This window comes from Dromaius novaehollandiae, chromosome 25 (genome assembly GCF_036370855.1).
Source record: "Dromaius novaehollandiae isolate bDroNov1 chromosome 25, bDroNov1.hap1, whole genome shotgun sequence".
Classification (NCBI taxonomy): domain Eukaryota; kingdom Metazoa; phylum Chordata; class Aves; order Casuariiformes; family Dromaiidae; genus Dromaius; species Dromaius novaehollandiae.
In genome coordinates this window covers 4,608,256-4,617,569 of record NC_088122.1, presented here as the reverse complement: position 1 = coordinate 4,617,569, position 9,314 = coordinate 4,608,256, and the positions used below count along the sequence as shown (strand labels likewise).

Genomic DNA, 9,314 nt, shown 5'->3' with positions numbered 1-9,314 from the left:
GCATCTGTGAGGCTTTGCCCATGTGGGGAGGGGGCGGCGGAGCCTGCAAGTGAATGCTTGGCAGCTCCTAACACAGTCACTCCTCTTTGCTTTCCCCCGGTGGGCTGAGAGGCACGGAAGAGTCTCCAGGTGCTCCGGAGCCTGGGCTCAAAGGCCCCAGGGTCTCTGCAGCAAACACCCTTGTCTGAAGGTACCAGGTTTTTTAAGCCCTGATCTCACGCACTGTTTATTGGTACTGCCCAGTTCCCACCTGCCAGCTCATGTTTGCTTTCCTGGTGCTAGAAGACCAGGAAGAAGCAGCCCAAGGCCTCCTTGACCTTTTCCTGCTCCCCTTTGCAGGGCAGGAAGGGATTGAAGATGCCCTGAGGCCACCTCCTCCCGAGCGCTGCCAGCTCCTGGCCTGTTGCTGGGGGCTGGTTGCTGTGTTCCAGTTCTGGCAACAACAGTCCGGGGCTGGTGGCCTGGAGAGGCAGCCACCGGGGCCGTGTGGGCCGGCTGCAGGCAGGCATGGAGCTGTGGGGGCACAGACCCTACGTCCCGCAGGGCACCCTCGAGACGGACTTCCCTCTGCCCCTCTGCAGGTGAGGATCATCAGCCCTGGCAGGGGGGAACCTCTGCGCCTCCCCAGGCAATGTGAGAGGGAGAGCCGGGGGCTGCGTGCCCTCACCCCAGCCCCACGGCCAGGCCTCCTCCAGCCCTGCTCCCCCTCGGGTTCCCCAGGGCCAGCGGGGAGGAGTGCAAGTGTCCAAGCACTACTGCAGCTGGCTGCTGGGGGACAAAGCAGCCCTGGGCCAGATGTGGAGACCCTCTCCCTGGGTCCCTCCCCTGGGGTTGCCCCAGCACCCCCATCCTGCCCTGACAGCCATCAGGCCAAGATCCTGCTGCCCCTGCAGACATCCCCGAGGAGATGCAATACCCAGGGCCCGGACAGATGTGTCCCCTGCCACCCCTGGTGTGAAGCCCTCACCTCTCTCTGTCCCCCCTGCAGCGACCAGTACGTGACACTGCGGGGGCCCCGCCATGCCCCTGTGCTGCAGCAGGCCGGGCGCTGGAAGTACACCCCCATGGGCCGGGACGCCGGGGGCCAGAGCTGGTCCACGGGGCCGAGCAGCTGCAGCGAGAGGGAAGACGCCTGGTACGCGCTGCCTTGCAGCGGCACCTGCCCGGCCCTCCAGCGCTGGCACCAGGCCCACGCCAGGCAGGAGCACCTGCCCCCAGGTAAGGAGTGGGGCAGAGACAGGCTGTCCTGTATCTCAGGGCCAGCACGGAGAGATGGCAGCAGACTGGAGGGAGGAAATAGCTGAGCAGAGAACTGTTGCTGCCTCAGTTTCCCCACCTGCAAAGCAGCAGCAGCCAGAATGCTGGAAGCTGCAGCTAGACCAGGATGGGGCTGAGCTCGAGGCGGAGCGAGGGGTTCCTGAGGCAAAGGAGGGGGGCACGGCGCTGCCCTCCCGCTCCTGCTGGCTCTGCTTGCTGCCCCACAGCTTACGCCCAGCGCCTGCGGGAGGTGGCATGGTGGGACCCCGTCGTCCCTGCTCAGTACCTGGGACCCAGCACCCGCTGGGGAGCCTTCCTGTGGCAGGAGAAACCCACCCGGGGGAAGGAGTACGGTAAGAGCTTGGGGGGGGGGGGGGGCAGCCAGGGTGGCTGCAGGGCCCCCGGCTCTGCCTGCTCTCACCCCCTTCCCCTCTGCTTTGCAGTTGCCACCCGCCACCAGAGCCCCAGGGAGCTGGGGGGCAGCTTGGGGTACGTCCCCGGCCTCTCCTTCTGCCACCCCCCCTTCACCACCCAGGATGTCTGCACCTGGAGCCACCTCTGCCACCCACCTGTCACCACCCAGTGAAGGCTGCCCTGCAGGACTCCTCCGGGCCCTCCCTGGGGATGGGGCTGGAGCAGACAGGCACCACCAAGTGCCCAGGTTCAGGTCTTTATTAATAAAATAGTTTGGCCCTTTGTCCCTGTCCTGCAATGGGCCCCACAGTGCCAACAGCCTCCTGTGCCCGGGTCCCCACGGGGGCTGCTGGAGCCCACCCCGGACCCACAGCAAGGCCCCCGCACCTGCAAGCTGCCCCTCGCCCTGCGCAGGCCATGGGGATGGAGCCGTGCTGGCCTGTCCCACTGCTGCTCCGGGCCGTGAGACGCAGCGGGGGAGTGCAATGGGTCCCCAGCCTCACTGGGCTCCCTGGCCGGGCTCTTGGTGCAGAGTCCCAGGGCTCGAAGGCACAGGATGGTTGAGCCCCCGCCTGCTCCCTGCTCAGTCCCTGAGAAGCGTTGGAAGGGCTCGGTGTGGCCCTGGCGTGCCCGTCCTGTCTGCTGGTGCCCAGGTGGCAACAGGATCCCTGCCAGTCTCATGTCTTCTTGTCCCTGGAGGAGCAGAGGGGAGCCACCAAGGTGAGGGCACGGGCCGGTCCTTGCGCCCTGCAGGGCCACCAGCCCCCATCACCTCCTGCCTCCCAGCGACTCACTGGTGCTGCAGGCTGAAGTCTGGCCAAGCCCCCATGGCCGTCAGCTGCTGCTCCAGCTCCACGATGCGCAGGCCGATGTACCCCGAGGACAGCAGCAGGGCCACCATGCTGGGGGACAGGGCAGCGTCAGGCCTGGGGCACGAAGCAGTAACCGCGCGTGGCAGGGCTACCCGGGGCACGGTGCCAGGGCAGAGCCCAGGGCCAGCAGCATGGCGGGGACTCCAGTACGCTCCCCGTGGGACACCACGGGCTGCAGAGACGGTGGTGGGCAGATGCCCAGGGGATGGGGGGGGAGTTGGGGATGCCAATGCCACGCGGGCGAACCTGCCTGTGTGAGGACGTGTGTGTGGGGATGGGGACCCAGGGCTTGGTGGCATGCAGGGTGCCTGGCCGTCCAGGTGGCAGGGGTGAAGCTATGAAATGCATGAACACGTCTGGGGGACTCACAGCAGCAGGTAGATGATGATGACGGTGTTGAGGGGGCTCGTCTGGGCCAGCCAGTCCTTCACAGTTGTCTTGGTCTGTACTGTGGCATGGGGCCCCCCTGTCAGGACGAGGTGGTCAGTGCCGGCCAGGCTGGGCTGGCATCGGGGCTGGCGAAAGCCTCTGCCCCGGCCCCCTTGGTCATCTCTCCCCTCTCCCCATTGCAGCCCGCCCTGTGACACCTGGGCTGGCTCTGACCTGCACTGGGTGTCAGGGGACAGTGGGGACAGCACCATGGCTGAGCCCAGGCAGTGTCTCCTTCCCCACTGCCCCAGCTGATCCACCCCAGGAGCTGTGTGTGGCTTTGCTAAAGGTCCACGCTCACCTCTGCCCCGAGCAGGCACGGCTTCGTCCTCCTCAGCCTGACTTGGATTCAGGCTTAATCCATCTGCACAAAACCGGGAGATGTTCACTGAGTACCCCGGGACTGGGAAGGGAGCTGGGGGGTCCTGGTCATCCAGCAGGACACGCTGGGCCCCCACAGGAGGATCCCGCTCTCCCCAGTGCCCTGGGAGATGCTGGGTAGGGTCCATGGGCTGCGTGGTCCCACATGCACCGTGCAGGGATGGGGAGGAGCAGCAAAGTCAAGAGTTGGGACCGGGGCAGAAACAAGGACGAGGACACAGTCCTGAGCGCTGAACACTTGTGCCAGTGCAAACAGGGCCGTGGCCGATACCTGGCTGCAGCGTGCAGGTGGCACGTGTGCAAAATCCCAGTGACCGTGTAAGGGAGGCGTGCCAGCACACCGGGGATGCCTGGCCCCGGAGCCACCACTCACCAGGCTGGTCTAGGAGGCTGCTGAGCTCCAGGGTGCCCTGCCCCAGGTCAGACTGGCTTGAGGTCTGGAATAGGAAAAGCTTCAGTTGCAGAGCACCTCCCCGGGCATCAGCACCTCTGCCACAGCCACAGGGAGACATGCTGGACCTAAGGACACTTGGCTGAGAAAGGTGCTGGAGATGACATGGTGAACTGCCCATAAAGGAGCTGCTCTGCTGTGTCCCCCGAGCCCCTGCGTGACCCTGCAGTTGTCAGAGGCACCAGGACAGAGCCCAAAGGCTCCCTGAACACTAGGCTGGGGCATTTTAACTCCACATTTCCCCCTCCACCCTGAAAGCCCTCCCCGGGGGCTGCAGGCACCCACGCAGCTTGGGGAGAGGGAGTGGGAGGTCCTGGCCCCCCCCCCCCCCCCCGGGGCCGGGGCAGGAATCCCCCAGGGCAGCTCAGCGGGGCAGAACTGCCTCCACCCCATCTGACCCGGCCTGGCAGAGCCAGGTCCTGCCAGAGGGTGACAGAGGGACAGTGCCAGCCCGTAGGTCCCCCTGCTTGAATCCTGCTGCCAGCAATTTCCCATCTTTACCAGCGTCGTCTTAAGGATGTGCTCGGTGCTGCCGCCGAGGGGAAAGGTCAAGGGGCTGCTGTTCTGGCCGTTATCCTGGACGAGGAGAAGAGGGTGGGTGGGAGATGGGGGAGGCTGGGTCAGCTGGAAGCCCCCCAGTCCTTGTAAGGGGGGGTAAGAGAGCCCCTACCCCCCCCCCCCCCCCCAGGCCCCGCAGCGCAGTGCCCACCTGCAGGTGTTTGCAAAGCGACTTGAGGAGCTGGTACGTGGCCTCCCGCCTGCGCAGCGACACGAAGAGGAACTGCCGGAGGAGGAGGAGGGTTGCACCGCTTTCGCGGGGAGCGCCGAGCGCGGCCCCGACGGGGCAGCAAGGGGACTGGCACCTGCAACCCCCAACATCCCCACAGGGCCAGAAGCGCTGAGCGCTGGGGCAGGGCTGGGCTGGGGATCCCTGTCCCCTGGGGGAATTATCTGCCTGCAGGGACGTGGCAGCCTGGTGATGCTCAAAACGTGCCCAGCGCTCATGGGGTGGTTTGGCTGCTTTGCCTCTGCTGACACCGGTGCTGGCGCTGCCTTGCACCCCGTCTCCTCATCCCGTTTCCCCCACCCCGGCCTGATCCTGCTCTCACCTTCTCCCCCTCGGCTGTGCGGATGCTGAGGGCGTTGGGGACCAGAAGCGCTGTGTTAGTCTTCTTGAGGGTGGAGATGGAGGGGATGGGGACCACTGCCTGGGCCGAGAGGAGTCCAAACAGCGTGAGGGGCTGCACGGCACCGCCGCCCACCCCGCACTGCCCACCGCCCCCCCAGCTCGCCCCCTCCGCGCCATGCATGCTGCCCGCCGCCCAGCCCCACGCTGCCGGTCCCCTGCCACGGGCCAGCCGGGTCCCACCTTGATGTCCTTGAGCAGGAGGGAGGAGTGGAAGCAGACGTAGCTGGAGGAGACGTAGAGGCGGCCGTGGTAGGGCACCTCTTTCTGCCAGGCGCAGGAGAAACCTGCGGCGGGGCAGAAGGGCTGGGCTCAGGGGGGGCTGGGAGTGGGGGGCGCGGGGCTGGGGCGGGGGCACTCACAGGCCAGCAGCGCTTCCTTCTCGGCGATGTCCCTGAAGGCCTTGCGGAAGCTCGCGGTGCGCTTGCTCAGCTGCGGGAGGGCGAGTGTTGGCGAGGGGCCGCGGGCACCGAGACGACCCGGCGCTTCGGGGGTCCCTGCAGCTTTACATCGGTCCCGACACTGGGACGTGTCCTCCCCCGGCTCCCCGGCCCGGGCAAAGGGACGCGTGCACCCAGGGGACATCACTGCCCGGGGCGTACCATGGGGGAGCACAGGGCTGGCAGTGGGACCCCCCTCCTAGGGCACCCCGGACCCCCTCTTCGCCCCCGCGGAGCCAGCGCGGTGCTGCAGACTCACCGCCGAGGCCGAGCCGCCCTGCTTGCCCGCGTCCGTCCCCTTGCAGAAGGAGGGGTCGCAGGTTTTGGACCTGGAAGGAAGCGGCGTGAGCAGGGCCGGGGGGCCGCCTTGGGGACGGGGTCCCCCCCCAGGCACCGAGCCCACCTGGCGAGGGCGAGGTGTCTCCTCTGCTGGGCGGCCGTGTCGCCCCGCTCCTCCAGGCTCTGCCACTTCTTCTCCTCCAGCACCTTCTTCTTGCTCTTCTTCTGCTTCCCCGACATGACGGAAGAATCCGTCAGGCAGCTGGGGGAGAAGAAGGTGGGTTAAGACAGGTCCCGCGCACCCCCGGCCCGGGATGACCGGGGATGGTGGCAGAGGCGTGGGGCAGCGCTGGCCCCGCAGGACAGGCAAAGCCCCCCCAGGATGCAGCTACGTCCTCACCGCAACCAGGAGAGCAAAGTCCGCCGCAGCGCGAAGGACGCGGGGCAGGGCGAGGACGGCATGGGGCGGGGGGGCACCAGCGCCGCGGCCGGGGGGGCCCAGGGGGTCAGGCAGCCGGGGGAAGCGATTTACATGGATGCTTCGTGGTCCCCGGGGCTTGCCCGGCGGGCACAGAGGTGGGCATCGCCACCACCTGCCTCCCCGCTTACTCTTGGGGATGGCCGAGAGATTTTGGGGTCCTAACAAAACCCCCGGGGATGCAAAACCCGGGCGGCAGGATAAACCCGGGCGGTACCGGAGGAAGAGGCGGCGGGCGAGGAGGTAGCTGGGGCTCTGCCAGGCTCCTGCCTGCCCCGTTTCCCTGGTGCCCGCGGCGGCACGTCCCTGCCCACGGCTGGGCTCGGCGGCAGCGGCTTCCCGGGGCTTTGCCACGTCCCTGCGGGGAACCGGGCGCCTGGAGCGATTTTTTTCCATTGGGACAATCTACGGGAAAAGCCGCACCCTGTCCCGGCCGGGCCCTCCCCAATCCTTAAACCGCAGCGGGGGGAGGAAGGCGACCCCCCCACCCGCCATGGGAATGAGGCAGGGAGCAGGGCAGGACGCCTGGGTCCCCGCGAGCGGCCAGCCGGAACCTGCAGCACCCACAGCAGAGCGGGTGGCAGGACTCCTGGGTCCCTCCCCAGCTCTGGGGGGGCTGCGAGGTGGCTGTGATCTTGGCCGGTCCCCCCTGAGCCCCCCAGGTTTGGGGTGCACAGCCACAGCAATGGGGAGGCAGGACACGTCCCGTCCCCCCCGCCGCCCGTCCTCTCTCGGAGGAGACGAACAGGGGCAGGAGCCGGAGCAAAGTTCCCAGAGCCAAATCCCTTCCCACGGGCCGGAGCCCGGCGGTACCTCGCGGCCGGCAAGGCCGAGCCCTCCCGGCCCGCGCCGGGGTCCCGCTCTCGGCCGGCTCCGCTCGGCTCCATCTCCGGCCCGCCCGGCTCCCACGCACGCACCGCGGCTAGACCCGGCCCCTCGGCCCGCACCCTCCTCCTCCTCCTCGGGGCGAGGAAGGGCGGGCCGGGACCAGCCCGAGCGAGTTCCCGGGAGGCGTCGGGCCCTGCGCGGCCGCCAGCTGCCCGCTCCGCTACCCACTTGCCCATGTCCGTGCGCAGCTCCGCTCCCGCAGGCCCAGGGGCCCCAGCAGTCCCTCGGTGGCGGCGAGGTGGCATTCGGGCACCGGTGCCACCAGGGCGCTTCGAGCCCGGGCGGTCGCCCACGCGCCGTCTTCCAGCCCACCGAGGCCGTGGCGGCGATGCCCAGCGGTGCGGCAGCCCTGGGGGACAGACGGGGAGGTCCGTGCCCGTGTGACGCTTCCTCGCCCGTCCCCTCCCCGCCTGCCCAGCACCGCTGCAGTGTCCACGGACCCGCTTCCGCAGTGCCCAGCCGCAGGAGGGGCCCCAGCCCTGAACCCCCCCCGGCCGCTGCCGGGGTGCGTGCCAAGGCCTCGGGCTCCCGGGGGTTCACGCCCTGCTCTCTGGACCCGCTGCCATAAAGCCCTGCTGGCAGCGCCGGCCCGTCACGAGGGCCCCGCCATAAAGCGCCGTTGAGGGCTTGGCCAGCGCCCAGAGCTCGGCACCGCGGCGGGTGCCAGGGACCCGGTGCTGCAACCCCCCCCCCCAGGGCCACAGCCCCCCTGGAGCCCGGCTCTGCCCCCCCCAGCCCCCAGGAGTGCCCTGGCACACGCGCACCATCACTAGCACACGCGTACACCCGATCACGTGCACACCCACCCGCCCTGCCACACACTAACACACACGTACACGCTGTCGCACACACTGCCTCACGCATACACACGTAGGCGTTGTCTCACACACACACAGGCACACCCGATCACAGGTGCGCACACACACACACACACTCACACCCTCCCTCACACACCCCCATCTTTCACATGCATGCACACACACGTGCACACACGTACATGCACTCACACACAGTGCAGACACACGTGCACACCCTATCATGCACGTACACACACACACACACACACACACACACACACACACACACACACACACACACACACCCCTCACCCCGGCACTCACCGCCTCCCCCCCGCCCCTGGGGCTCCGCGGCCGCCCCGCCCCCTGGGCCTGGCCCCGCCCCCGGCCCCGCCCCCGCCCCGACGCAGCGCGCAGCCGCCACAAGCCCACGTGGCCGCGCCCCGCGCCTGCGCACAGCCGCCCCTCCGCGGACACGTGACCGGCACGTGCAGGCAGGCGCGGCCCCTGCCCGGCCGGGGCACACACGTATGGCCAGACGCCTGCAGCACACACAGGCATGCACACCAGCCTGTGCACGCACACACGTGTTCACACAGGCCCTCTATACACACCCCCTCAGTGCCATTGCCTTTCTGGCCCACCCCTGTGCCCAGACCCTCGTGGGCTCCCCCAGTCCCTGCTCACCTGTGCGCTGTCGCCCATGGCCTCGTCCCAGCGCTGTGCCACCAGGCCCAGGCAGGCTCTGGACAAAGCTCAGGCGTCAGGGTGGCACCATGCCCTCCCTGCTGCCCAGGGGAGCTGGCACCCCACATGGAGCCAGAGGGTCCCAGTGCTGCAGGCCAGACACGGCCCAGGGTGCTGTCTCTGTGCTCGAGGCACAGCGCTGCAACAGCACCTTGCCGGCAAACCGAGCTCTCCCAGGACTGCACTGGACCCCCATGGGAGGTAGGGTGGTTTCTAACCCCTGTGCTGTTACTAGCAGCCAAAGCTGGGACTAGGAACCTCCTGCCCTGCTGTGAAATTCAAATAACCAAATACCTCAGCTGTGAGGCAGAAACATGGTGGTGGAGCTTGCATATGGCTAACAAACCTCCTTCCAGCCAGGCCTCCCAGGCCCCCCCATGTGCCCCATAGGCTGTACCAGCTCCACACACAGCCATTGCAGCTGGAGACTGCTCCTGGGGGTGCCCAGGGCCAGGGCCAGCCTTGGCAGCAGCTGTTTGGTTTCATGGAGGATTGGGTGGTTTGTGCTTCAGCTTCACCTGCCACAACACCTAGCGCTGCCCTGACTCCATGATCCTGTCCCAGCCTGTCCCCTGCGCTGGGCTGCTGGCCACAGGGTTATTTTTCCCCAAAGGAACCCATTTAGTCCTTGCCCTTCCCTGCTGCCCCGTGCCCAGCCTGAGCCCGCTTAAAAAGCTAACCTCGGGACTGCACGG

At 67.9% G+C, this 9,314-nt stretch overlaps 2 protein-coding genes across 2 annotated transcripts; one reads left to right on the top strand and one right to left on the bottom strand.

Moving 5' to 3' along the window:
- The first annotated feature begins 98 nt into the window (after window positions 1-98).
- Window positions 99-1,955, top strand: TEKTIP1 (tektin bundle interacting protein 1). Its single transcript, XM_064497212.1, has 4 exons — window positions 99-581; window positions 989-1,301; window positions 1,379-1,610; window positions 1,701-1,955. The coding sequence occupies exons 1-4, from the start codon at window positions 508-510 to the stop codon at window positions 1,841-1,843; spliced, it is 762 nt and encodes a 253-aa protein (XP_064353282.1). The 5' UTR covers window positions 99-507; the 3' UTR covers window positions 1,844-1,955.
- On the bottom strand, window positions 1,915-8,240 carry LOC112986220 (GRAM domain-containing protein 2A-like). The gene is made up of 15 exons (XM_064497630.1): window positions 8,197-8,240; window positions 7,244-7,424; window positions 6,405-6,545; window positions 5,834-5,971; window positions 5,690-5,759; window positions 5,353-5,422; window positions 5,174-5,277; window positions 4,914-5,012; window positions 4,514-4,585; window positions 4,306-4,380; window positions 3,727-3,790; window positions 3,274-3,336; window positions 2,913-3,009; window positions 2,466-2,573; window positions 1,915-2,364 (listed from the first exon to the last, which is right to left on the bottom strand). The coding sequence occupies exons 2-15, from the start codon at window positions 7,318-7,320 to the stop codon at window positions 2,349-2,351; spliced, it is 1,194 nt and encodes a 397-aa protein (XP_064353700.1). The 5' UTR covers window positions 7,321-7,424; window positions 8,197-8,240; the 3' UTR covers window positions 1,915-2,348.
- Between the last annotated feature and the right edge of the window lie 1,074 nt (window positions 8,241-9,314).

Excerpts from the sequence above, each read along its gene's own strand:
- TEKTIP1 (XM_064497212.1), top strand. The coding sequence starts at position 508 with ATGGAGCTGTGGGGGCACAGACCCTACGTCCCGCAGGGCACCCTCGAG. Across the intron at positions 582-988 it reads TTCCCTCTGCCCCTCTGCAG|CGACCAGTACGTGACACTGC; the intron begins GTGAGGATCATC and ends TCCCCCCTGCAG. Across the intron at positions 1,611-1,700 it reads CACCCGGGGGAAGGAGTACG|TTGCCACCCGCCACCAGAGC; the intron begins GTAAGAGCTTGG and ends TCTGCTTTGCAG.
- LOC112986220 (XM_064497630.1), bottom strand. The coding sequence starts at position 7,320 with ATGCCACCTCGCCGCCACCGAGGGACTGCTGGGGCCCCTGGGCCTGCG. Across the intron at positions 4,381-4,513 it reads CGCTTTGCAAACACCTGCAG|GATAACGGCCAGAACAGCAG; the intron begins GTGGGCACTGCG and ends CTCCTCGTCCAG. Across the intron at positions 3,791-4,305 it reads ACATCCTTAAGACGACGCTG|ACCTCAAGCCAGTCTGACCT; the intron begins GTAAAGATGGGA and ends TTCCTATTCCAG.